This window comes from Leishmania panamensis (assembly GCF_000755165.1).
Source record: "Leishmania panamensis strain MHOM/PA/94/PSC-1 chromosome 32 sequence".
Taxonomy (NCBI): Eukaryota; Euglenozoa; class Kinetoplastea; order Trypanosomatida; family Trypanosomatidae; genus Leishmania; species Leishmania panamensis.
Window position 1 is genome coordinate 899,845 of NC_025879.1, and position 26,731 is coordinate 926,575.

Genomic DNA, 26,731 nt, shown 5'->3' on the forward strand with positions numbered 1-26,731 from the left:
AAGGGCCGGGAGTGCCATTAATAACGCGCGGCTCAGCTGTGAGACGGCGCACTGACATAAAGGCCAGAAATGCCGGTATTCGTCGGTGAAGTGGTACACACAGCAGACACAACACGTAATGCACGTCTTATCACGATGTTGGTGTGGCCTCTGTCTTCTATTTTAATGACAAAACGTAAGTGAGATCGGCCAGTGCCTCCGGTGACTGAAGAAGAGACTGACATATGGAGGCTGCAAATACACACACACACACACACATGGACCACGCGTACATTCATACGTCAGCACATTCGTCACCCATGCTGACCTACTCGCGCGCGCCTACTGCACAGGCAAGAAGACTGCCTCACAAGAAGAGTACCGGAGAAGAAAAGAGGGAGGAGGGACTGAAAGAGGCGCACGTGTGTGTGTGTGTGTGTGTGTGTGATGAAACAAGCGCAAAAAAATCAACCCACACCTACACACAGTAAAAGGGAAAAAACGAGGTGAGGAGAGTGAGCACAGCATGCACAGCAGCAACAACAAAACACGCACACCAGAACGTACACGACTCCGATAAAGGAAAGGGAGGGGGGGTGAAGAGAGAAAGAGAGGAGTAGACGTAACAGCCAGCACAGAGACACATGTGCTCAACTGACACACGCATGCGCAGAGAAAGAGGGGTGCGATGATTCACCTGTGTGTGATCCTCTGCTCGTTTCGCTCTTTTCTTTTCTCCATTCCCGCGCGCCTTTCGACCAAAAAAAAAAGAGAGAGAAAATAAAGCCCGCCTCACGTAGCCCATACGCATGTCTAATGTACACGCACGCACACAACCACAACTGCGCACAGTCAAAGGCAAAAGAAGAAGCCTTGACACGAGCATGGAAGAGAACTAGACAAGCGCTAAGGGTGAACGGGCATTTTGTTGGCCCATTTACAATTGCTCCTTCGGTCCATCTTCACTTTAGCACTGTTACGTACCACCCCAACAGTGTCTACCCACACAGCACGGAGAGGGAGAGAGAGAGAGCCAGCGAGGAAAGAAAAACAAAATATGTACAAGACGCCAACGGCGCCCCAATTCCCTCACATGCCCTGCTCGTGGGAATACAGACAAGAAAAGAGTATGTGGAGTAAACAGGCAAGCGCATAGGCACACAAACACGCACGCATGGGGTGGCGGCAAGTCGGGCACAGAAAGAGGGAGGCAGTGGGAGGAGGACTGGCCTGTAGTTCTCTTCAGCTGCCTCTCTGGTGTTCCCCTCCATCGCCTACATGGGTGTAGAAAGGCCCAAAAAGCATAACCAGCGCACATCGACACCCAAAACCTTTAACTCTATGTAGTCGAAGCACACGCACGCGTGTGGGTGGGGGGGGGGGGGGTAAAGAGAGAAGAAACCAACCAACCAACCAAGAAGAAAGACACACAACAATGAAAGTAAAACCGCTGGCGCCTGTGTGGGGCGCGACTGGGTGTACGTGCGGGACGGTAGAGGTGCAAAGGAAGATTTAAAGCGAGCACAAATCACTCGGACACACACACACACAGACGAGTCTGTGCGCCACTGCACACCTCTATTATCACTGGTTTGCAGAAAGAAGAGAGAAAGCGCTAAAGAAAGGAGAATTAGCACCGAGACGAGAGATCAAAGCTGCTTCTGTGCAGTGTGTCCGTTTTCTGCCATACAAGACGAGGTCAGGCGTACGTCGACCCCGCTGACACTGTCACAGGGGGGGCATCAGCGTCGTGCAAAGAAAAGGTAGTACACACGACACAGCAATACGCCAACCCAGTCATCCAAGAATGGCCTCCGCCTCAAACTCTACCCGCCCCTGTGCCTGTGGCCTCCCCATAACCACTCCCATTCTGTTGGTTGCGACGTGGTGCATCCCTCCTTGAGGAGTGGCGCAGGCCCCTCTCACAGCAGTGGGAGGTGAGGGCCCGGTGAGGTGCGTTGGCATCGTGTTGGCACTCCGCCCACTATACGAATAGCACAGACGTGTTCACTGTCACATATAGCTCCGACACCACGTCATCCAGAACCTGACCGCCGATATCAGTAGCGATGCATCGCTCTGACCTCCTCGCGTTGTAGGTACTTTGACCCTGTCACCGCCAGAAGGGGCTCGGCGTTGGCAGGGATCGAAGGAGCTACCTGGTTTTCCCACATAGAGCGGGCACTGGACCCTGATACCAGAACGAGGTGGCCTGCCTCATCCAAGACACAAACTATTAGCAAAAAAAAAGGGATGGAATGGAGGAGAGGGGGAGGAAAACAAAGCGACGAAGAGAAGAGAACGCCTTCCTTTCTCCTTAGAGTGCAAGAGGCACAGACACACACACACACACACACACACAGGCACACATGTGGTCGTGCGTTCATAGAGCCGTAAAGGGGGAAAAAAGAAAGGCGATGTGGACCTCTTCTCCTCCGCTCTCTATACAGGAACTGCGGGGTGCTTGCTGGTAAAGAGGACAAGAGCTGAAAACAGCGGAAAGGGCACTGTGGACGGCATGAAGAAAGCGCAAAAAAAAAAAGAGCCTTGGAGAAGCAGAGAAGATTGGCTTCATAGAAAACTTGTCGAGGGGAGTGGAAAGGAAAAGAGCATATGCCTCTCCTTCTGTTGCCACCCACCCTCCACACCATGCCCAGCCTCTCCCCGCCCTCTATTCCGCGGTCTGTGCAAACCCCTGAACAGCTGCGTCATTTGCTTCCACAACTACAGCAGGTGAGGTGGCAGACGCACCACTACAGCGACAACAAACATGAGGCACAGTGGAAAAGAGGAGGCAGAGGGAGGGAGATCGGCCAGCTTCCACTGTTGCACAACGCTGTCGTACCGGGCACAAAAGGAGAAACACGAAACTACATTCATAGAGAGGAAGACATGAAGGAGACGATCGTAGCGGGGGGAGCGCTAGCGAGCGAGTTGTTTCGCTGAACCAAAAGACGAACTGTAAAGACTCATGTGTCGTTCCGGTGACACATACCTACATCCACAAGTGTAGAGAGAGCCCAAGACAGAGAGCGCCGTCCTCTCTTGGCGTTCGCCCACCGCAGCTACCACCCACTGCGTTCGCCCACAAGTCTCTGGCATTTCGTCTAGTGCCTCTGTAGTGTCGCAGCTGCTTCTCTCGGCATTCGCTGACTGTCATTGTCTCGACGCCGCAACATCGATGTGTTTTCCAAGGCGTCCAAGGAGCCCCTTTGCCATGGCGGCGCTCCTCTGTGCCCACTGCTTTACCTTCGTCTACACAGGTGCCTTAGAAGCGGTAGACCATCTCTTTCTCGTAGCCCAGGCTGCCGAGAAACCCGGAGACGTCCGCGGCGTTGTTCAGTACCGCACCGGAGGGCTGGTAAGCGAGCCCGCCGGACATGGCGCGCAGCACCATCGGCGCTGCACCGACCACCTTTACCATCATCGGGTCGGGCCCGCAGACGAGAAGCAGCGTCGACGGTGACGGCTTCGGCATCGTCGCCTGCAACATGGGCACGTCAATGTAACCCCTGAAGCCGTGGAAATACTTCCTGCCATCAGGACTCGTGCTGGGCTGCTTCTCGACGTCCACCGTGAGGGGAGTCCCTTTCTTGTACACAGGGTTTGAGGTCATGTTCGGATCGTCGAAGCTGTCCACTGTGTAGAAGATTTGCAGGCGATCCTTGTGCTCGCGGGCCTTTTCATCAAGCAAGCCCTTGAGCAGGATCTTATTCTCTGAGCGGTTGGCGAAAAGCATACTGAGTTTCGTTGAATCGCCCTCTGTGTCCAGAGAGGCGTTCATGAACTGGAGAATAGGGCACAAGCCTGTGCCGCCACAGATCATGCCTACATCGGTCCAGCGATTCTTCCTATACATCAGCTTGTACTGAACGACGCGGAACAGCAACGACTCCCCGACATCCATGGAGAAGAGGTGCTCGGTAAAACGGCCTGGCCGCTGCTTTTTCACGAGAAGGTCAAAATAGCCTTTTGTCCCGTTCGGTGTGATGGGGGTGTAGAAGCGCATGGGCTGATCGACCATGTTCGAGCCCTCCTTGAAGTGGGCCTGGAGTGTGCTGCACGGCACGAGGTCAAAGGTATCGCTCGGATCGTGTAGCAGAAAACGGAAGATGGCCACATCCTCAGCCAAGTTTAGCACCTCGCCCAGCACAAACGGCTTGAACTTGGTAGTGAAGACGTCCGTCTTTGCGGCGCACTCCGCCACCAGGCGCTGGGAAGAGGTGTAGGTGTGGAAGGCAGCACCGAGGGCGGCGGCCACGCCAAAGGACAGAAATTTGACCATAAGGACTCGAGAGGAAGAGAGAGAGGGGGGGAGGGGAGGGAGGAGCGATGGTTATCGGGCAAGACACTTCGATGTGTCTCGGAGCGTATGTGTATGTATGCGCTTGCTTTCGTGCTCTCATGTGTATCGGCTGGGGCGATGGACTCTCTTCCAAGGGAAAGGGGAAAACAAACGAAGGAAAAACAAGAAGCGCAATTCACGGCGGTGGTGGTTGAGGAAAGGGGGGGGGGGCAGACACCGCACGGGATAGAAAAGGCGGAGGGAAAAAGAGGGGCTGCGGTGGTTTGCTTGTCCTCCTGATGCGTGCGTCGTGTAGGACAAGGCAGTCGAAGCAAAAGAAGCGATTTAAAAGGGAGCGTCCAAAACGAGAGAGCAAGGAGGACCGTGCAGCGAGTGGAGATGAGGGACACAAAGTAGGAAAAGATAGCTATCACGGAGAAGAGTGGGGCGCAGTCTGCTAGAGCCACGAATCGCGAGGAGAAGCGCACAAAACAGAGAAAAAGAGTCAAGAGAGAAAGCGGGGAAACGAAAACGAAAAAGAAGCGGAACGCGTGGTGGTGGGGGGAGGGGGGCGATGATGGAGCATGCAGGCGGAAAAAGGAGGGGAAAAGTAGATTGGACTGCTTAGTTGCTCTCAAGAGGAGAGCCAAGGTGAAATGAGAGGCGGGAAGTGCGAGGAAGACGGAAAGGTCGAAAATGTTCGTGGGAGAGCCACCCCTCTCCTTCTCTCTCGCGTTTCACTCCTGCTGCGATGCGCACACATTACTGCTGGATGGGCAGCAACGAACATCAATACAGACATGCACACCCACGCCCCTTTACCACGTTCGTTGATGATCTCTCAGGAACATACACAAACGCCACCAGTGTGAACCACATTGCTGTTCCATTTTGCTGTGTCTCCGGCTCCTCCCCCCGCGGAGGAGGAGTAGGATAATCATTCGTTTTCCTTGTTCATTTTCGTCCGCTGTTGCCTGTTGGAAGACTTGTTCGCTGACGTTACTTGTCTAGACACGTGTGCCAGCAGCGCGTGTAGCGTCTTCTCTTTTGGAGTAGCACACGCACACATACACACACAAAGGAGAGGGAATGTGCCCAAAGCGATTCATTGGCCAACCCTACGATCCATCAGTTTCGTTTTGCATCTTCTTCTGTTTTCTGCTCTGCTTGTTTGTTTGTTTTTCCCCTCGCCTCCTTCATCTCACGAGGCGCGCTCGCACCCCAACACAACTGCACGTTGTCGCCACCTAATTTTCCACAGCACAGCACTCTTCCTTAGGATTACTCGTGCTACGCCGCTTTACCAAGCAGACGATCAAGCTCCAACTCTAGCGCAGAGGCCAGCGCCGAGCAGCATTGCAGTGCACACAGCTGCCCGTCGATCAGCCGCATCGTCCCCTCAATCTCGCTCAGACCCAGCAGCTCGTTGCGCGAGTGATTGTGCTGGCGTATAGCACGCCCCACCTTCTCCTCCACGCCCTGAACCTCTTCTAGCAGCGCTATAACGTTGTCGTACGTGACTGCGCGCTGCTGGTCCACACCGCGAGGGTCTGTCGAATGGTGCTGCTGCTGCTGCTCCCACTGCGCGTAGTATGGCTGCACTTTGTCTTCCAGAGATTGCAAGTACTCAGAGAGGACTGCTTGCCGTTGCTTGCACTCCGCCAATGTCGCCTCAGCGCTTTTTGCCGCTGTCAAGGCATCCTTCACGACTGACTGAACCTCGGTCAACTCTCGACCACGTGCCATGATCTGTCGGTCGCGTGCGACGACGTGGCGGGCAAGGTCGGCGAAGTTCCTCTGATCTAAGGCGACGTCAATATCCAGTTTGCGTAGAACCGCACCGAGGCCCTTTCCACCAAATTCCTGCGACGGCGAGGCGGCGGCAGCTGCTGCGGTCGACAAGAGTGGCGCCTTCTCAGCCCTTGTCTCCGAGGATGTCGCACCCGCCGCAGTGAACACGGTGCTTCCACCTGTGGCCGCTGCCGGAGGAGACGCCGTTGCTGCGGAAGACGCTGTGGCACCGACGGCCTTTGCTGCATCGGATGACGCTGTTTCAGCGCCTGTGTTGCCGAAGTTGAAACCACAACCAGCGGCGGGTAGGGTCGCAGCAGCAGCAGCACCAGCACCAGCACCAGCCGAGGTCGGATTAGCCAACGTCACGCCGAACTCTCCAGTTGCAGGAGCTGCAGCAGGGGCTGGTGCCAGGGACAAGCTCTTACCACCGAAGCTGGCTGGAGCAGCCGCAAGACCGCTCGTGCCGCCGTCACCGAGTGGGGAAGCGGCATTGAGGGCGGCGCCGATGCCGGTGCTAAGCCCAAACCCTCCGTTGGAGGATGTCTTGGCACCGTCAGCAGAAGGCGTCGCTGCAGCAGTTGCACCACCGAATGCCCCGAAGCCCACCGGTGCCTTTGCAGTCGGCGCTGAAGCAGCCGGAGCAACAGCAAAGCCAAAGGCTCCTGAGGCCGGTAACGCACTTGCTGGTGCAGTGGCAGGGGTGGCATCAACGGGAGCAGCGAGGGTGGTGCTCGTAGTTGTGCTGAAGCCGCTGAATGGAGCTGCTGCCGCGCTGGTTGTCGTGCCACCAAAGCCACCCCCTCCAGAGATTGGTGCAGCCAGGGTGCTCGCAGTGGCAAACGGCGTAGAGGCTGCTGGAGCTGCGGTTCCTGGCGCAGCCGCTGAAGCAGCCGCTTCAGGACCGAATCCGCTAGTACCAAACGGTGTCGCTGTGTTCGCTGGGGGCTGCAGAGCTGTTGAGAAGCCGCTAGCCGACGGGCCGGACGGAGATGCCGCATTGCCAGCGCCGAATCCTCCCAAGCCGATAGTCGACCCAGTCGGTGCCGGTGCCGATGCAGCAGAAGTCGATGCGCCAGCGCTAAAGTTGAACCCCAAAGGCGGGACTGAGGTGGCGGTAGCGCTGAAGCCGCCAGCTCCAGGAGGTGCGGTGGAAGCAACACTTCCTAAATTGCCAAAGCCGAATCCCCCAGCCGGAGTCGACCCGCCACCAAAGCCCAGCGTTGCCGAACTCGCAAATGCGTTAAACGCCATGATGGGTGAGCGCGCGATTGTATTGTTTGCGACCTCTCTTGTGTGACGTCTCCTTCCTCTTCCTATTTGGTTGTGTTGGATGTATTCCGTCAAGGTCGCATGTGAAAGAAGTGTCTGCACGTCTGTTCGAGCTGTAGCAGCCCCTTGCTTCTCTACACACGTGCGCGTATGTGTGTCGGGCAGACGCACGAGAGTGGGGCAGCACAAAGCACAGAAGAAAAACACAGGAGGAGAAAAGAGTGGAAGAAACATGTGAAGAAGAGTTGGCTCGCCCTCTCCTCCTGTGCAAACGTCGATAGAGAGAGGAACTGACCGGAAGCGAGCAAGCAAGCTGCCAACAGCGCGGCGGGGAAGGCGCTCAACCTAGGTCTTTGATTCTCGAGCTCGCGTCGTGACCAGAGGAAAGGTATCAGCGGATGACTGCACTCGCTTGAGCTTGGCCTACACAGCACGACACTCTGACGTGGGGGCAGAGGAGGGGGGGGGCACTGATGTACCGCTTTGAAAGCATCTCTCTCCTCCAGGATGGAAAAGATAGCCGCACCTGCGCATGGTGAGTCCGTGCGAGCACGCGCCTGTATGCAAGCAAAGAGAAAACGAGAGACAGAAAAGGGGTAGCGAAACACCCCTGCGCTGAGAGACTTTGGGCGCATCCACTACACACAAGTGCGGGTGTGTCATCCACTCCTGAGCCACGGCACAGACTCCCTACTACTTCACGTCAGCACACTCGAGCACGCACTGCATCTCATTACGGTCGCACACCTTTGCGTAAGACAAAGTAAAAGAGCTTCTGCGCCTGATCGGGCACCCTGCCAGAAAAGCAGCGCTTCACCGCGGACTGAAAAGAGACCTCAGAGATGGGGACATTGCGCTCCATCATTTCTGTGAAGAGCTGTAGAGATACCTGCCACGAGGGTCCGGGAGAGGACGCCTGCTCGAGGGCGTACTGCACGGCATCATGCAGGCGAGCTGTCGGAAAGAAGGTGGAGCGATAGCGCGGCTCGTGGAGGAGTGCGTTCGCGTGGTGTAGTGCGCGGCACCAATCGCCCGCGACGGCTGATAAGTAGGTGATGTGTGCCACCGATTCAGTCTCTAGTCCAACCAGCTCAGCATCCAGATCGCGAAGCTGCCGATCTGCATTGCCCCCTGGGCAGCTTTTCTTGTCTTGAGTGACCACGCTACTTCCTTCCCGCGCCGGCGATTGAAAACACCGGACCTGCTCAAGCACCTGCTGGGCTGCATCGAGGGTGTCCGCATTCTGTACGAGGCAGTTGTACGCGCGTGAGAGGGTGTTTGTGTTGTAATGCTTTGATAGTCTTAACCCCACCGTGGTGCTGTTGCGCCTGTCGAGGTTGACAGCAGCTGTCGACAGAGCAGCACCGGGTGCCGCGTAACGATGAATCAGGTCATACGCAGCCCAGCGGGACGCCTGCACAGACCCGAGCAGGCTCACCAGCTGTACAAAGACATCTGGACGGTAGTGCCGACGGTGTTGAGACAGTGTTGCTCTTTTCGGCGCCGCAGCCACAGCAGCCGCGTGACCCTTCAAGGCTGCAGCGATGCTGCTGCCATCCTGCACGACTGCAGGCAAGCGCTCTCCTTCGGCGCCATCGGCCATCGCTGCTTTATGAGCTGTCACGAGCCGCAGCGCGGCCTCCCATTGCTGACCTGCAATGCACAATCGGAGCACATCTTCCGTTGCCGCGGTGTCGGATGAAAGATTGAGAGTGTCGGCAAAGGCTTCTTGGAGGAGCTGCACATAGCGCAGCCCCACATCCCAGCGGGACCGAAACGCTCGACATGTCTGATGCACTGTCACCGCATTGGCTCGTGCAAAGTGGTAGAGCGACACAGGGGACGGTGCACGCTGCTGTGAGTAAGCTGTCACCGATGTATCTTCACCTTGAGACATAAACTTGCTTTCGTCGGAAGTTGGCGCCAGAAGCGACTCATCGTCAGCAGCAGCTTCGCCACCTGTGCGGTGCTGCTCACTGCGCACCGCCTTCTCGCCACGACCCGTGCCTACGACTCCTCTCGCGGCATTCTGCTTCAGGTCTGGGTCTCGAGAGCGTGCTCCAGCAGCCGCGCTGGCAAGCAGCTTATCGAGTAGCACACATGCATCTTGCCACCCCGCCGTGCCGAATGCGATAAGGCCCAGTGTATCGTTAAAGGTAGATGAGGTGCTCCATCGCAGCACCCCTGCCGTCTCCACAGCGTGGTGGATGCGCAGCGCCTGCGCCGTCAGTCGTGCCACAAAGACGGTGTTGGAGGCAGGCGAGGTGCTCTCACCACCCTCTGTGGTAGCCCCTTCGGCCCCATCAGGGCTCATAGAAACGCTGCTCTCCTGATGGCGACGGCGGCCAGCAGAGTAGAGACACCGTACTGCGGCCGCCACGTCCATCTCCGTCCAATGAGCGGGCTTGATGCGCCAGAGGCAGCCCAGCGCCTCGGCCCAGTGGTGGCCGTCGGTGCGACGGTAGAGCTCCAGCTCCACAGCCGAGGTGAGTGGGGTAGGGTCAACCTGGCGCAGCAGCGCAAGGGCGCGTTGCCACCCGCAGACAGCGCCGTCGACTCGATTCGCCTTCAGCTCCTTCCTGGCGAGCTCAACGATGCGCGTATCACTCAACACCCACCGCACCTCTCCCTGCTGCAGGGTTGAGATGACCGGTGCGATTCCAAGCGTCGCGCGCGCATGTGGTGAGCTGCTTGCAATGTCTCTATTGTCACTAGGGTAGTAGTAATTGTACAGGAGAGAGCGTGCGATATTGGAGCAGTGAAGCGCGGTCGCCTCCTCAGCTACGGAGGGACTCTCGACTGCGAAGAGCATGGCGGCCTTGGTGGCCGCCCAGTACTGCCGACGCAACGCCGCCTTCAGCCTGCCTCGTGGAATTGGGGTGGGCTTTGCAGGAGCGGCAATCGGCAGGACCGCCTCCGCGCCGTCGCTTTGGTTTGCGGGGCTCGTAAATCGAGTGCCAGCATTCCCTAAAGACGACCCCCTTAATGGCACGTCGTCGCTGCGCGACGAATGCTCGGCGGATTCATTGGCAAACGCCCCCACGCCGCCCCCAGCTCCATTCGCCGACACCGATGAAGCCGGCACCTGTACAGCTACAGGGCGTTGTAGGCAGTCTTGGTAGCACCGCCAGATCGAGGAGTGCAGGCCTCGGATCAGCTCAGCCATCTCATCCCCTGCGGCCAGCCCGTTAAAGTAACGCGCGAGTCCCAGCTCAGAAGACATGGCTGATAAAGCGGCCGGCGTCGCCGCGTCACTTACAAGTGTGGGAGCAGCGGTGGCAGACGAGCTAGCTGCCTCAGTCTGGTGCAGTGGCAGCAGCTGAATCATGTCTCGCTGCATACCGATCGTCTGTGCGGCGCCGGCGATGCCGTCATGAAAAGCGGACAAGTGCGTCTCGGGGGTCGTTACGGCATGAGAGGACGAGTGAGTGCGGGAGTCGGTGATGGTGTAGGCGGAAGAGGAGGCGCTGCCGTGTGGCCTTCCCAAGTAATGCATAGCGGTACCAAATGAGCAAAAGACAGAAAAAATCGATCACTCTGCTCTGTCACCGCACTCAGACTTCCATGTCTGTGCGTGAGTGTGTGTGTCAAATATAGATGAGTGGGTGAATCGATGGCGCGTGTGCAAGAGAAGGAGGGCACGTGTGTTTCGAGGCGTGCCTCTTTCGGCTGGGTCTCTCACCGTGCCAACGCACCGTAGGGGTGCGCAGAAGTAGAAAAAAAAAGGCGCCGCACTAACCCCTGTAAACACCATAAGAAGGGCTAAGTCCTGCCACAAGTCCAAAACAGTACACGCAGAGAGAGTGGCGCAGCCCCTACGCGGTGGTAATGAAAAGCGATACCGTAGGCTTCGCAGTGTACGCGAAGCTGTCTGTTGCCGTTGCTGTTGACGCTTCCCTTCGTTGTGGTTGTGCTTCACCCCTTTTTGACCAGCGCTGTGCCGCAGGAGCGGCGGGTGTGTGAGCAAGAGGCGCTCAACAAACCAGAAACAAAACGTGAATGAGGAAAAGCGCCAGTGCCGCGCTCACACACGAGGTGAGGCGTTTCTCTTTTGCTCCTTTTCAGGAGCCTTGGCGTGCTTGCAGAGAGAAACCCGGCAAGTTCATGCACGCCCTCTGTAGACAAGCACGCTGGGTGGGTACTAGAGGTGCTGAGGCACGCGGGAACTAGCGTGTGCAGCGAGGAAAGCGAGTGCCTGCCTTTTTCTGTCGCCTTTCAACCTCGGGACTGAGTTCATGGCGTAAGCGTAAAGGCAAAAGAAAAAGAGACGGCCCCCCCGAAGTGAGAAATTGATGGCCGAAAGGGGTGTGAGGGACCAGTGGTGAAAGAAAGGAGAGCAGAGTGAACAACCAGAAAGAGAGGGATAGACGAGGGGAGGGGTGGAGGGTGGTGGAGAAAGGCCAGCACGCCCTCGCCAGCTCTTTCTGCAGTGAAGCGATCCACCGCAAGGGAGACATCAGCAGCGGGCACGAGGAAAAGGTATAGGAAAAGCGCATGCGCATGTACTTGCCCGATGATCAGAAGTAGGGAGGAGAGCGAAAAAGAGCAAAGGAGGCGTCCACCATTGTTGTTTTGCGCTTTAGCAAGAAGCACGTGTACCATGCACTTACCTTCATGCGGAGCCGCCCTTGCACTCCCTTTCGCACTCCCGAAGTTTTGCCCTCGTGATCCGTGACACGCCTTCGGCCGCTTCTCGTGCTAGGCAGCAGCTGCCCCATGCGCAGAAACATCGAAAAGGGGAACACAGCACAGCAACAGTCTCCTTCGATTCGCACCATATAGGGGCACGGAGGAAGAGGCAAGTCGGAAAACAGGAAAGAAAAAAACGCGCTATCGTGGGCCGGCCAACACACAGGAGCACTCGCACCCACGCCATGCCTGCCCCCTCCCTCCCCGAGACGCGCATTGACAAGGCGCACACATCTTAGAGGAAAGAAGAAGGCGCTGCTTTGCGTGTCTTCGTCCCCCTCCCTCTAGCAAGTGAAAGGCGGTGACGTTTTTTCTCGCACTACCCTTAAAAGAATTGGCGCCCAATCCACCTGTCACTGTGACGTATATACGCATAGGGACGCTTGCACATGTGCGAGTGGACGATAAGGGAGCAGAGAGGCAGGCAGCAAGAGAGAGAGAGAGCGCGCGAGAGACGTCATTCGCTTCAAAGAGAAGTTGAGAACGGGTAGAGCCACTCCCCGGCTGAGCGCACATCTACGTCGATTGCGACACGCACAGAAAGAGAGGCTCAGACGCATTGCGCACACAGGTGGAGACGATAAACTGTGCTGACAAGTCAAGAAGCACAACAGTGAGAGAACGAGGAGAAGAGAGGAAGGGGCCACCCCAAAACCGAAAAGACACAGAAGGTGAGTACGCACTTTCACATCTCAAGTGGGAGGGGGCGAGATGGACAGGCAGACCGACTCATATAGGAGGACCGAGAAAGGGGGAAGGAAGATGGAAGAGGGCAGAAATTGCATCTCAGCTAGCGCTGTAGAGATTGCGCGCTGCGCGCTGCTGCCGTGCCTCTTCCTCGTCATCTTTCGGCACGGGGTGGGTCATCGTAAATAGAAACGCCGCCCCAACAGCGCCGCAGGCAGGCGCTGCCCAGTACAACCAGAGATATGTGAGCTGTGTGACGTAGCCGGCCGCGATGAACTTGGCCACCTGCAGACCCGTGGCGACCGCTGGGTTGAAGGCGCCACCCGACACGCCGCCAATGGCGTACTGCGAGGCAAGGAAGCACATCCCAATCGCCAAGCCGTAGTAGTCATTTCTGTGTTGCTGTGAGTAGACAACGTGCAGTACCACTGTCACGAGCAACATTGTGAACACAGCCTCCGCGATAAAGGCGCTGAAGATGTGCTCAGCCGTGTTCTGTGCCACCTGTGGCGCAGGAAAGTGCCGCGCTGTACCGTTCACAAGGATACTCAGCCCCGCACCGATCAAAGCGCCTACCACCTGAGCCACCCAATACGACATCGCCTCTTCGACTCGTATGCCGCGAATCATGACAACAGCAAAGGTGACAGCCGGATTAAAATGGCCACCAGAGATGTAGCCGAACGTGAAGATAAGCACGCAAAGCATGAGCCCCCCTGCAATAGGGGCGAGGTTGCGCGTGTGGACCTTGCCATCTATCGCGAGGTTGCCGCAGTTCATCTCCGCCAGCGCGATGGTCAGCGAAAAAATGAACGTGCCGAGGCCCTCGCACATAAACTTTGCCTGGTAGCGAGTCAGTCGGATCAGCGAAATCTGACGGGCGAGGAACGACTTCTCCTCGGCACTTGTGTCGGCGTCCCTCTGCGGGGCGCGCATCCTGATGCGGATGCCTCAGCTGGGATGTGTAGGTGGTTCTTCGTAGGTGCGACAGTTTACCAGAGGGTGGCAAAGGCCTAGTCAGCCACAGCAGAAGCGGGGAAGAGGGTATTTCAGTAGGCGCTCACTGCACTGTGCATACATCGCCCTCAACAGGGGTGGGAACAAAGCAGGAAAAGACACGAGAGAAAGTAGCACACAGCGCGAACGTAATCGTCGAAGAGTTGGTGGTATAACATAGGAACCACGAGAGTTTGAGAGCGCTTCTATGTGCGTGGGTGTGCGCGTGCGCGCAGTGGAAAAAAGCTTTGATGCTGTCATCCTCCCTGACGCGGAGGCATGATAGAGGAGAGCTGGAAGACCAGGGGGTAAGGCCACCGAGCACACTTCTGCGAGAGACACGAAACAAACAAAAAAAAACGGCAAATGATGCGGCATGCCTATTACAGAGGGAAAGCCGCTACAGTCCTTTTTTTTTGGTGTTGGTAGCATTCATCAACGCAGACAGGCACAGGCACAACAGCACATAGCGCGCCGCCCCCTTACCTTCCCCTACGAAGGAGTGGCCCATCGATTCGTTGTCGTTACCCTCTCTCGTACCTACCACGTGGGTGGGCGCGTACGCGCTCACGCCCCTGGGCACTTCGTTTCTCATCGTGTTCTTGCCTCGTCACAATCGAAGCAAGGAACCAAAGAACGAACAAGCGCAGCGGTAGTGCGACCCACACCAACCACCCACCTCATCAGCCTCTAGTCCGCTCATGTGCGGGTCCGAAGCACACCCAAACGCACACGCACACGCAAGCATTCACATGACCACGCATTTACTCAACCACCCGCATGCGCAGAGCATACAAAACAGAGGCACATAAAGAAGAGGCAAAAGAAAGAGAATCATTTTCCGTTCACTCGCCGACGTGGCAGCAACGCGGTCACTCATTCGCACACTGCCCTCTGCAAAGCGGGCATGTGACGCTTCTCCTTTTTCTTTTCTTCTAGGCGGCAAAGGGAAGGAAAGGGTGTACGCGAGGCTAAGCGGCGCAACACACTCAAAAAGCACACACGCAAACAGAAGCACGTTTGCAACGTAACGCGACACGGCGCACGCACGCGTCATCACGGCCGGTATAACGCAAAGAGGCGAAGACGCAAACAAAAAAGGGCAGAAAAAGCGAGAGGAGACGCGCACGTGCGCTTGCACATGTGATTTGCGGCACGCCTCTACCCCCCCACACACACACACACATCGCCACCCCTACGCACAGCGACGGTGTGTGTGTGCGGTGCGCATGTGACAGTACGTGGCGGCGTATTCTCGCTAGACTCTTTATGAAGAATGCAAAAAGGCACGGTGATAGGCAATATGCCTCTGCCCAGTCTCCCCGCTACTGTGGGCAGCATTGTCGTCGCATGGTGGTGGGGGGAGGGGGGGCCGCGTCTACATAGGTCGACCAGCTTTCTCCCTCCTTGAGGGTGACCTTGTTACTTAAGAAGTGTCACCCCGCGCCTGTGCAAATGATCACTCCAGAGCGCGCCCACCTCGCGCTCTTGCCAACCTGAATTAGCAACACTGGAGGAGCTCATGGGAAGAAGGGAGGGAAGAGCGAGTGAGCGACACGACAGACGGCGACAGCAGAACAAAGGAAAAGGGGCAAAAAAGGGCAAAGCAAAACACCGGAGAAAAGTTGCGGCCGCGTCATCGTATGAAGCCCGCCACCATCGGTCGGTGAGCGATGGAAGCGCGAAACAACACAGAAAAGAAAAGAGCCAAAGGCGTCAAAAAGGGTCCTACAACGAAGAGCAGAGAAAGAAGGACTCAAGGGGAAGAGGGCGATAGGGGCGCTTCACTAGGTGAGGATGCCCTAACACTCATCACATTCAGGGAAATAAGAGAGCGAGTGCGGTTACGATGTAGGCGGGAGGGAGCGCGTGCATCGTAACCTGCTCGAATCCTCATCAAGAAACGCGAGTAGGTGTGCGCCATGGTGTTGTCAGCTCTAAAAACCAGCTGCGTACCAGCCCTTTCTGCGGTATGGTGGCAACCTTCACCTCCTCATGGCGTGGCTCCTTCAGCGGTAGTCAGTTATGTCAGCTGTCCAACTGCTCTGCGGAATCTTGCGTTCGAACCTACACATACTCGGCATCACGCTCCTCCCGCGTCTGCGGCGCGAGCGTTCTCGGCGGCTCTTTCATCGTTCGAGTGCGGCGCGAACCAGAGGAGGTCGATGAGTATGACAACGTTTGCCTTTCGGAGCACGATGAAGACGAGGTCAAACTCATTTCTTCCCTGTCGCCTGAGCGGCTGTCCACTGCACTGGTGCGCGCTGTGGCACCGGTGATCACCGTCTGCGCCGCCATGCGCTGCCGGTGCAGCTGGTTCACATCCTCGAACACCCTCTTATCCTCCAGTACCTGCGTCTCGACTGGCTGCGCCATCTGGGAGAATAGGAGCGCCGCCAGGATGGCGCCGACGACAGGGGCGAGCCAGTAAATCCAGACGGACTTGAGGTTGTTGCACTCGCCGGCGAGACACATGGCCACCTGCAGTCCCGACGCGGCAGCCGGGTTGAAGGCGCCACCAGAAATGTGCCCCACGCTGGCTGAGCCAGCGGAGATCGTCATGCCTACGGCAAAGCCGTAGAAGAAGTTTCCTGACTGGCGGGAGTAGGCACTATTGAGCACAACCAGACACATGGCAAAGGTGAAAACGAGCTCCGAGAAGATACCAGAGGAGACATAGTGGATCGGCACCGACGGTACAAAGATGTCCTTCTTGCCCTGGATTACCATCGCCACGACGCCGGCGGCAAGGCTGGCGGCGAGCTGGCAAAGGATGTAGGCACAGCACTGGGCCAGCTTCATTTGACGCACCAAAAAGACGGTAATGGATACGGCAGGGTTGAGGTGAGAGCCGGAGACGTAGCCAAAGGTAAAAATCATACTCATAAGCATGAAGCCAATGGACAGCGACGTCATGTTGGTGTCCTCAGAGACGTTGAAGATGCTCTCGTTGCGCACGCTCACCAGCGCCAAAGTGAGCACCCACCCAAAGGTGCCAACCAACTCAGCAAAGTACGTTCCAAGCAACGGGTGCAACCGTACCCACTCTGGCACAGCAAGAAAGTCGTAGTGACTCTGCAGCTTGCGGAGAGCCGCCTGCTTCTGGCCGTACAGGCGACCCAGCTCGAACGGGTCCAGCTGCTCCTCGACCACGTGGCCACCCCGCGTTACCGGAACCACTATGGTGTGCTTGAGCGCCGGCACCTCCGTCGGGTCTAAGACGCGAGAACTTCGCACGCTCTCGCGATCGAGTTCAAAGCCGGGATTCTCGCACGCGCCCATGGCAGACGACGCCGCGGCACGAAAAGAGGGCGTATTCCGCTCATCCGTGCTGCCGCCCGCACCACCATCGCGCCACCCCGCAACCCCCGGCGATGGTGACGTCAGAATAGAGGCGGACGAGAGGGGGGCCTGCGCCGGGGGCCAGCGCGCCGCAGATGCAGACGAGGACGCCAACAGGTTGAGGGGAAGTTGGTGGCCGACACTCACATTCTCGACCGCGATGCCCGATACGTGGATCGCGGGTAACCCACCCGCCGCTGGGGCACCAAAACTGTCAGTAGCAGAGGTCGACGAGGCGGCTGCCCGAGGTGGACAAAGCGGCTGCGCTGCCGACGTCAGTGGCGGCGTAACACTCGCGGAAGCTGAGGGGCCAACGGACCAGCCATCAGCTCCGCCAGGTAGAACAGCACTGTGGGTGCCATTCGAGCGAGCCTCACCCGGCATCCTTTGCTGACTGGGGGTTCGTGATTGTAGGCGTATGCGCTTCGGTGAGCTTGAGACCTCTGCTACGTTAGAAGAAGAGCGCGAAGAACGAAAGAGTTGAAGCTGTTTGGAGGCAGTGTGCAGTTGAATGTCTCAGCTCCGTAGCCGCTACTCCTTCAGATCAACTGGGAAAAGGGAGGCAAGAGGGAGTCCGCAAAAACACAAGGAAAGTAGGAAAGAGATGCCGCAGATGCACGCGCACGTGAATGTGCGCACGGTGCCGGTTTGGAGAGAAACGGCGAGCCGTATTGACGTGGAATAAGCAGCCGTGGCGGCCGAGTGGAGTGAAAGAGAAAGGAGCAGCCTATGAAGGTGAGGAAAGGGGAGGAAAAAAAAACAAGGAGAGGGGGAGGGGGAGGGAAAAAAAAACAGGAAAGATGGCAATCCGATGCGACAGAGGAGAGAGAAGACAAAAAGAGGTGTAGTGCAGCAACCAGTGGCGTGGCCGCGTTGCACTACAACGACTGCGGGCACATCACCCCGTGACCTCTTCTGTCATGCACTCGCGGAGATTCGCCTACACAGATCACACATGTGTGGGAGGAGGGTGGGTGGTACAACAGCAGCTGCTGGCCAGCCACACTCGATGCGGCTTACAATCCTCTCACTGTCCCAGTCGTCGCTCAACATTCTCGAGCGACGACTGGGAGGCGAACTGGGCAATACGCACATGTGAGAAAAATGCGCACTCAACTGCTGCTGTCCCTCACCGGCGAAGCTCTGCTCTGCGCCTCGAAGGAGATGAGACCGGTGCCCCTGCCCCGTCCTCTCCCTCGCGCCCCTTTCGTGTTGTTTTGTTTCTTTTGTTTGGCAGCTTCGCCCCCTCGTCGGCTTGACCACCGATGCGCACCGCACAGGCCACACGAAAACTTGAAAGGAAAAAGGGGGAGGGGCAGCGGTGAGGGAAGTGTATCGGTGCGACGGGGAGTGTGCGAAGGGGAGAAGAAACAACAGTCAGCAACGGCTACAGAAACACACAGCGAGAGAGTAAAAGAGGGGAAGCTCTGAGCTGTCGAGAATGACAGGGGGTGAGGCGCTGTATTGGGGCGCATCTCCTCTCTTTGGTTCTTTTTTTTTCGCCTTTTTTCTCCCCTTTCGTTTCATGCTAAACGGCCCCAAACGTGACTGTCCCGTCAGAGTTGATGGCGTGGCCGTGTTCCACCAACCACACCCGCAGTGTCTGCTGCCATGTCTGAAACCACGTTACAGCCTCCTGCTTTGTCGCGACTGACTTCATCTTTTGACTCATGGCAGCAAACTCCGGCAGCTGCCTCAGGATTCGCTTCTGCAGCTCCATCAGCGTCGTCATCGTGCGGGCCTCGCTTGACTGCATTCCCGTCACTACGGTGCAGGCAAGTGAGTCCAATAACGCGCAGTCACTTACCGCTACAGCAGTAGAAGATGGCAGGGATGCAGCTGAATCGACAGCAGGTGCCGGGGTTGGGCGCACCGCCGGCGTGGGCACCGCAGGTGCGGCGACCGATGACTGCATCACTGATCCTGCAGAATTGGACGATAGTTGCAGTGTAACGGCTGCCTGCTTTGGGGCTGTCTTGGTCGGTGCGGGGTCCACCACTCGCGCACTCGCAGGTAGAGTATCGTCACCGTGCACCGCTGGATGCGGTTGCGCGAATGCATCCGCAGCGCCGGTGGCACCTTGCTGCCGCAAGGCCTCTTTCGTGCCTAGGAGGAAGGCGCGTATGGCGGTGCTCGTCACCTCCTCCTTTTCTTGTCGGCGTGCGCGTGCCGAGAGGGAGTCGTCTGCGCCCCTCGATGACTTTCCTCCACCCTCGTTGCTCACGTAACCGCCGTCGTCATCCGACCAGTTCGTGGGTTTATGCAGGTCCGCTTCGGCCGCGTCCATTGTTTTCCAGTCTTTCGTGCTAATCCGTAGAGACGTGTCAGAGCCCCACGCGGCCGAGATGCTAGCGGCGCTGTTGCCAGAGAAGAGAGGTCCATTGCTTGGGCCGGCAGGGGCCATGGTCCTCTCGCCCCACAGCTGCAGTATCGGCCGTCGGAGCGGCGTGGGGGTAATGAAGGACTTTGACGTGGACGACGATGGCGAGCATGCTGTCCTGCCGTGCCCCTCGCCCCCATTGACGTCCTGTTGGAGCCACAACGTAGGCAGCTGCAGCAACACACATGACAAGTGACTGTACTCAGAAGCCGGCGTGGAGACAAGCCGCACAGGCTTGGCAGCTTCCTTGGTCGATGGGCTAAGGAGGCTGTTGTACTCCAGTCGCATTGGTTCTCGCCGAAGCACACGGCGCCGCTTGCGATTGCCGCTACTGCTGCCGTGCGCGCCATCTTCGCGCGTTTTATCGCGCGTAGCTGCAGTGTGGCTTTCTTCATCCTCATCCAAGTCCTCGCCGCTGCCAATGTCGCTACCCGCGACTGGTGCATCCATCGAGTCCTCGAAGTAGTGTGGGGACACGTGCAGCTCATACGGGGGAGTCGCGCAGTCGACGGAGGGCAAGAAGGCAAACAGACGTCGCTCACGCTCCGCCGTCGCGTCCGCGTGCGCATTCTCCGTGCTAAGGCTGGCGACAGGGCAAATGACATACCGCGTCACTGTGGTGGCCTCCACCGTGCGCTGCATCGTTGCAGATCGTGTTGCGCTCGCGGAGGCGACGGCAGAGCGTGAGGGCGCTGATTCCCGAATCGCGGGAACAAGGCCGTCGTAGCGTGGAATCATACCGAGAGGGGGTGACGGTAGAGTCCAGCAAGCCAATGAGCTACAAAGCTCACTAAACCAGTGACGCTACAGACACCTCCTCTGTGGCGTGTTGATGGCCGCACAGCGTGCCCCGTGTCGCCTCCAACTTCTCCCTCTCTAGCCCTAGTAGGGTCCGGCCTTGTCAGTTGGCAGAATGGGCTAGTTCTGGGTTAACGCCACTTTTACTCTGGGCCAACTCAAAGACACTCAGGCGAACGCAGGACTGTACACGCACAGGCACACGTACGTGCGAGTGAATGGGGGTCGTGGCGACTCTCTCCAGGACCTCTTGCTACAGGTGCCCAAGGGAGGAAGGATAGGCGAAGGGGTGCCGTGAAGTGAAGCACCCATGCGTAGGCAGAGAGAAGGGGGGAGAGAAAGAGAGAGAGCATCAGAGAAAGTCACCTGGCAGACCAGGGCAAGGGAGAAGCCAAACACCACAGTGGGACATCCCAAACACCTCCACCATCATGGACGGGGTGGTGCGCACGGCACGGAGAGAAGACGGAAAGCTTTGTGTCATACGAGATGGGGAGGCATTCCCCTCACCCCGCACACTCATAACGAGCATCTCGATAGCTTTAGAGATCTTGACAAGTTGCAGCCTCTCTTCACTGCGCCAGCAGCACCAACGAAGGAGCGGCAACTACGCATACGCAGTCCCACCCCCGCCCTCACCCAGCATCGGGACTTGATCCTTTTCCTTTGTACGTTCGTGCACGGTGTCTTCCTTCCTGAGGCGTTTTCCACTCTCAGTGCGTCATGCACACGCCTTCATGGCGGAGTGCGCCTCAGCGCGGGGCACCTTAGGCCCCAGCACACCCCCACCCCTCCCCCAACTCTGTGTGGGGAAGCCAAGGAGCCTACCCCCTATCCCTGCCAATGCCGAGCCACCCTCTGTCTGTGAGAGCGGACCAAGGGTCTGCGACGTAGGGGGGAGGGGGTTCAAGGCGAGGTAGCGCTGCTGGTGTCGGCGGTCAGGCCGTGGATGGCGCGGCATCAGAGTGAGCTGCGACGGTGAACGGGTCTGCGCCACCCATACGATGAGTGAAGTGTCAGCGTGACTCGAGCGGTACCCCACGGGGTGCTCGCTGCCCGCTGGGGTGGCGAGCCAGAGCGTCACCCCGAGCGGGGGTGCACCCCGTGGCGATCGGCATGGTAGGAGCGGCGACCTGCGAAGCGAGGGGTGGGTGTGGTTTGCGGCAGGGCCCGTGCTTAGCTGACTGGGTCAGCGTGCTGCTGTACCGCGGGGCTGGCGCTGCATTGCACCAGGCGGTGCGCCGGTTGGCAGGCCGACGGCGGTGTGGAGTGAAGCGCACCCCATGTTGCATGGGAGAGAAAAGTCAAGTGGGCGAAAAAGTGCCTTGCGCCTGGTGTCAAGCGAGTGCGTTGACCTTCGGGCCCCCCGCCTCCTCTCTGGAAACTAAAAGGCAGAAGGCGTAGCTTCGGCGCTGAGCAGGCGAAAAGGAAAGGGGGAAAGAGTGGCGAGTGCGCCTCTCAAGAGTGAGGCGTTCGAGACCAGCGCTCGACGCCTGCACAGGAAGACAATCACGCGGAGCTCAAAATCTCCTTAGCGTTCGACGCAGGGAGGTACCGATCTGCAGAGCGTCCCCAGCTCCTGCAGCTTACTGTGCAGCTGCTCCCATATCACACCCGTCGTGGGGTGGCACTGCACATAATGGCATCCCGCACGCTCGCATGCAACGCGGTCGGCCTCGGCGTCTCCAACGTGCACATGCAGGCGCACATCCACACCCGGCTCACGCGCATCGCTACCCCTTGGGCACATGGCACTGTAGGAAGCGGCAATATCGCGTACACCGGTCAGGATGCCTGCGGGCGACGGTTTTGCGTAAACCGCATCCCGAGTAGAAATAACCCGCGAGAGCAGCGGCGGCTCGCCGCTCGCACCACGCTCAAACGCGCCCAGCTGCAAGAACACACCCTGAATGCGAGGATCCATGTTAGAGACCACGAAGGGCGGCGCAGCAAGGAAGAGTACAGTAGACGATGCGGGAATACCAGGAGGAGCTGGGCCTGAAGAAGACGCCGGCGTCGTCTCTGCTAGACCAGACCACGTAGCGCTCCCGTCACGACTCAACTGCCGTTGGTTCCACTCACGCAAGCACTGCAGTGTGCGGAGTCCTTCCGGGTGCCAGCTGTGAGCCTTGGTGGTGCCGAACTGAGCAAACAGTACGTAGTCTTCAAATCGACGCACTTCGTTGGGGTGGTTGGCCCACAGCGCCTCGGCGCGCTGCACCACATCTGCTGCAGCGCCCTCATACAAGGCGGCAGAAGTGTAGGTTTGCCTCAGAACGCGGGTCCAGAAAGAGCGCAGCTCCTCATCGGTGTCACCGCCAATCGGCATCTCCTGGGGGTCAGCAGAGCGAGTCCATGCTGCACGATCCACCCGCACTTGGTCGTGAATCGCCTTCAACGCCAACTCTTGCACGACCTCACAGGTGGCATTCGGGCAGCTTGCGTCAAGGTCCACACCGTGCTCCTGCAGGAAGGCAGAGTACGAGCTACGGTACTGGTAGCCCAATCCATGTGTTATCTGAATAAGAGTGTTCAGCGCGTCGAAGCTGACGGTGATGGGTACCCGCAGCATCAAGGCTGCAAGATAACACCCGTTCTTTCCTTCTCAAGTCCACACACGGGCGTCACTAGGTTCAGTGAGAGGTCCTCCACCTTCAAAATCCACTGAAAGGGCAAGAGGGGGAAAGAAAGAGAGAGAAAGCAGCGGACGCACAAACGAAGGAGTACGCAATCAGAGCGGTGAGGGAAAGAGAGACCGGCGTGGAGAAGGCGGAATTGATCGTGCCTCCTCCCATCAGGGGGCCCACACGTTGCACGAGATAGCACGAGGTGAAGTGAGCATGAGAGGGGGGATAGGGGGGGAGGAAGAGAATAGGGCACGTAGACTTTCGTTTTGATGCGCGAGAGAGGAGAAATCGCCTTTCAGCCGGCGCGCCAGCGCACACACGGACATGCGCCGACAACACCGCGCGTACGCAGGCGCTTTAAAAGAGCTCGTCGAGAAGCTCATCTGTTTTTCGTCGTTAGCACCGTCGGCTGAATATGCAGCCCTCCATCTGTACTCGGGCTACCTCCGTAAGAGAGATCCGGCACAAGGTAAGCCAATCAAGCCACCCCACCGGCTCCGCGAGGCTGTTCTGTTCGGCATCGCACCAGTCCTCGCTTTCGTCGCAACACACCCGGCCATGCACCACACTTCGCGCGCTGTATTTTTGAGGCCCCCCTGGTAGGTGACCAAGAGGGGAGCGGCGGCACCGTCCGGCAGCGTTCTCGTCTCCTCGCCGCCCGTCACCTTTGAGTGAAGCACTGAAGTGGCGATGGGCATACCAGCAGACGGTAGTAACACGACGCAGCGCGCTGTCAGCCCAGGCACGGGCAACGCGTGCGAATAGTCGAAGAACTGCTGCATCGCGTCGAATGAGCAGCACATGCGAGAACAGCGCTGCTTCTCGGGGAAAGCCGGCATGCTGCCCCACCACCTCGAGCCGTCGAAGAGAAGTGACAGGCCGCTTTACCTATTGGGTGCTCGCTCGTCGGACAGAGATTGGTGTCGAGAGAGCTGCCTCGCCAGCGGGTCTCTCATTCACCGTATCCACTAACTCGGGCTGACACAGCGACATCTGGCTGCGCACGAGGTCGGGTGAGGGGCACACGTGTACCCATGCCACCGTTGCCAATTTGTACACTCGTCAATACGGAGTCATCGGGCGTCCACCCTGGAATCGATCCATGTAGGAGAGTCATCCTGTCGCGCGCTCGCCCCTTGGCGCTCGTCAGGGGTGCGCCCGCGCTGCACGTCGCACACACGAATCCCCTTGAACTGCTCTCGTGATACGGCCCCGTATTGGGGGAGCTCCTTCAGTACCTCCCGCGGCAGCCAGAGACGATGGAAAGTGCTCCTTAGCTGATGCAAAGAGTTCAGGCCGACAACGTAGTACAACACCTGATGCACATCGCCTGCACTTCCTGTCGGGACTGTGAGAACCGGATCCTCAACAACCTTGTCCATGAGGTGCCTAGACAAAGACGAGGTCCACATAGTCCATGGTGTCGTGGTGACGGCCTCACTCTTGGCCAACCCCGCGCAGAGGCGCTGCGGGAAGAGAGGAGGAATCTGTTGCCAGGCGCACTTGCTCACAGCGTATATCATGTCTGTCGGCGCCAGTGCGTTTGCCATGAGCACAGTATCGACCATCAATCACGTAGAGGCACTCCTCGCAGGAGACGAGATGGTACCCGTGCCGCGAGTGTGGCGTCACCGGCAGCCGAATTAGCTTCCACTAAAGTGGACGTACGGTGTGCCTGCCGCGCACCTCGCACACGTCGGCCAGGGCTGAAGACGCAACCCTACAAAGGGATGCTCAGTGTTGCGGAGAGCAGATTTGACGCAGCCAAGGTGAGTGCTGAGGCCCACACGAGTGCAGGTCTGAGACACGGCCGCCTGACGAGGATGCAGGCGTGACGTACGCCATGCTATCGCCCGCCTTCAGCCCCACCCGAGGCAGCAGTTCCATGATGATTAGTAGCACAACTACATCGCTCACCGCATGAATGACAACTCCAGTCGGCGCGGCGCCAGTGCTGTGTCGTCTCGAGCTCCTCGAGGAGGATGACGAGAGTAACAAGGTGCCGCCCGCGCTGCCTCTGCTCTGATTGAACGCCTCCTCCCCCCTGTTCGATCACGTAGCCCCCTCCCCTCGTATTCACAGCCGCGCTCATTCAACTTCTCCGTCGTTGGAAAAGGGGGACTGGGTGTGGAGGACGACGCGCCCAAGCTGTGTCTCACGATATCCCCATCCTTATCACCCTCTTCAGTGGCACCGCCCACCCTCGTGGAGTGCCTCTGCTCCGGTGGCTGCGCAGCGTCTCGCTGTTCCCGCATGGTGCCCTGCCACTGGCAATCTCGCACAGCCTTCACAGCCGGCGTTGGCGGTGCAGTGTCAAAGCTGCGTCGAAGGCGTCTGTCCCACAGCGCTGATCTGCGCGGCACACATGGCGCGCGACCGTCGTAGCGGGTAGCACGAAGAGAGGGCAGCTGGGTCCCTCGTACCTTACCACCTATCCCAGTAATTCGCTTGGAGGCCAGCCGCCGAACTGAACAATGCCGCCCAGGGCGGCGTACCAACAAGTGGCTTCTCCACCCCTCTTCACGGAGGGGCCGAATCCACAGTCGAAAGAGAGAGAGAGAGAGACCATAACACCCAGAAGCATGCCTGCTCAGTGGCATGCAAAACCCGTACAGACAGGCAAGCGCACGACACACATAATTAGCACAGAAACACCGAACAAACAGGAAGAGAAAAAAAAAGAGAACGCAGGAGAAAAATCCGCGTAGGGAACGGGTGAGCGCTTCGTGCTCGACAATGGTGCAGCGTCTGTGTGTCTATGCGTGCATGCGTATACGCTATAGAGAGAGAGAGAAAGAGGTGCCGGCAGTCGCCCTAAAAGAGAAAGAGGCGAACAGTGGCGTTCGTAATGAACGTCATACCGGGAGATGAACAGAGGATCTGGCAAAGGAAAACCACGCGCAAGGGTGAAGGGGGTGGGGGTAAGAGATCGAGAGGTAAGCCATGAGATGGGTCTGCAGAAGGCGATCAGCACAGGGAAGGGCAAGAGCTGATGCACAGGCGAGTCTTTCCAGGACATTCTTTCCCGTTCGTTCATTTCATGGGGGAGGGCCCCACGCCCACACACGCACGTCTAAGGCGGCGGCACGAGTACGCCTACGCGAAAGAGGAGGTAAAAGCGCCGCCAAGGAGAGGAAAATCGTGTGCTGTCTCTCACGTTCTTTCACCGATCTCATGGGAAACGGAGAGGCCACAAACAGGCACTCTACCCGTTGACCCACACGCTGTGTGTCTTTGAGCGCTTTTGTTGTCGTGTTATCCCTTCTACCCTCCGTGGCCCTCTCCGCCCGCCTCCTCATTTTAGGCTTTTGCTATAGTGGCCCTGCGCTCCGCCTGTCTTCTAATGGGCAAAGAGCGAGGAAGGAGGGGCAAGAAGAAAAGAAGAGAGAGAGGGGGAGGGAGGGAGTGAGGGTAAGGAGGGCGGAGTGTAGGCAAGACCTGATGAAGGGCGAGAGCGCACAGAGAGAGAGAGGGAGGAAAGGGTAACACGCGACTCGCGTAGGTACAGAGCGAACACACACACACACAGAGAGAGAGAGACGCACACACCGAGAGATGCACGCGCGCAGACGGAGACAGAGAGACCCACGAATCGACGCACAGGGAGAACTCAGCAGTCAAAGAGCCCATGCAGACAACAACAGCTGCATCAAGCGAAGAGCACACAAAAAAAACAACAAGGGGGAGTGAGGGAACGCCTCGTGGGCAAGATACATTACTCACACAGCAAAAGTGCAAGAGAACAGGCAAGAAAAGGCCGGGGATCACCCTCACAATGTGGAAAAAGGAAGGGGGACACAGGAAGAGAGACACAGCATGAGGGGGGAGTGATGAGTAGAATGTCCGACGCTGCACCAGTAGCAGCCGCATCGACGCCGAAGACAA

At 58.0% G+C, this 26,731-nt stretch overlaps 7 protein-coding genes and 1 pseudogene across 7 annotated transcripts, besides 2 other annotated features; all 8 read right to left on the minus strand.

Annotated features, from left to right (window-relative positions):
• Nucleotides 1-1,645: 1,645 nt before the first annotated feature.
• Nucleotides 1,646-2,201: a repeat region.
• A 1,046-nt stretch (nucleotides 2,202-3,247) lies between these two features.
• On the minus strand, nucleotides 3,248-4,264 carry LPMP_322470 (cytochrome-b5 reductase, putative; the record flags this gene model as incomplete). The annotated part of the gene is made up of 1 exon (XM_010703631.1): nucleotides 3,248-4,264. One exon carries the CDS (start codon nucleotides 4,262-4,264, stop codon nucleotides 3,248-3,250), a length of 1,017 nt encoding a protein of 338 aa, XP_010701933.1.
• A 1,290-nt stretch (nucleotides 4,265-5,554) lies between these two features.
• LPMP_322480 (hypothetical protein) lies at nucleotides 5,555-7,309 on the minus strand (the record flags this gene model as incomplete). Its single annotated transcript, XM_010703632.1, has 1 exon — nucleotides 5,555-7,309. One exon carries the CDS (start codon nucleotides 7,307-7,309, stop codon nucleotides 5,555-5,557), a length of 1,755 nt encoding a protein of 584 aa, XP_010701934.1.
• Nucleotides 7,310-8,060: 751 nt separating this feature from the next.
• Nucleotides 8,061-10,550, minus strand: LPMP_322490 (hypothetical protein; the record flags this gene model as incomplete). Its single annotated transcript, XM_010703633.1, has 1 exon — nucleotides 8,061-10,550. The coding sequence occupies one exon, from the start codon at nucleotides 10,548-10,550 to the stop codon at nucleotides 8,061-8,063; it is 2,490 nt and encodes an 829-aa protein (XP_010701935.1).
• Nucleotides 10,551-12,802: 2,252 nt separating this feature from the next.
• Nucleotides 12,803-13,639, minus strand: LPMP_322500 (aquaporin-like protein; the record flags this gene model as incomplete). The annotated part of the gene is made up of 1 exon (XM_010703634.1): nucleotides 12,803-13,639. The coding sequence occupies one exon, from the start codon at nucleotides 13,637-13,639 to the stop codon at nucleotides 12,803-12,805; it is 837 nt and encodes a 278-aa protein (XP_010701936.1).
• A 2,127-nt stretch (nucleotides 13,640-15,766) lies between these two features.
• On the minus strand, nucleotides 15,767-16,981 carry LPMP_322510 (aquaporin-like protein; the record flags this gene model as incomplete). The annotated part of the gene is made up of 1 exon (XM_010703635.1): nucleotides 15,767-16,981. One exon carries the CDS (start codon nucleotides 16,979-16,981, stop codon nucleotides 15,767-15,769), a length of 1,215 nt encoding a protein of 404 aa, XP_010701937.1.
• A 1,588-nt stretch (nucleotides 16,982-18,569) lies between these two features.
• On the minus strand, nucleotides 18,570-20,159 carry LPMP_322520 (hypothetical protein; the record flags this gene model as incomplete). The annotated part of the gene is made up of 1 exon (XM_010703636.1): nucleotides 18,570-20,159. One exon carries the CDS (start codon nucleotides 20,157-20,159, stop codon nucleotides 18,570-18,572), a length of 1,590 nt encoding a protein of 529 aa, XP_010701938.1.
• A 797-nt stretch (nucleotides 20,160-20,956) lies between these two features.
• Nucleotides 20,957-21,532: a repeat region.
• Nucleotides 21,533-21,750: 218 nt separating this feature from the next.
• On the minus strand, nucleotides 21,751-22,791 carry LPMP_322530 (hypothetical protein; the record flags this gene model as incomplete). The annotated part of the gene is made up of 1 exon (XM_010703637.1): nucleotides 21,751-22,791. The coding sequence occupies one exon, from the start codon at nucleotides 22,789-22,791 to the stop codon at nucleotides 21,751-21,753; it is 1,041 nt and encodes a 346-aa protein (XP_010701939.1).
• Nucleotides 22,792-23,324: 533 nt separating this feature from the next.
• On the minus strand, nucleotides 23,325-25,415 carry LPMP_322540 (annotated as a pseudogene).
• Nucleotides 25,416-26,731: the final 1,316 nt, after the last annotated feature.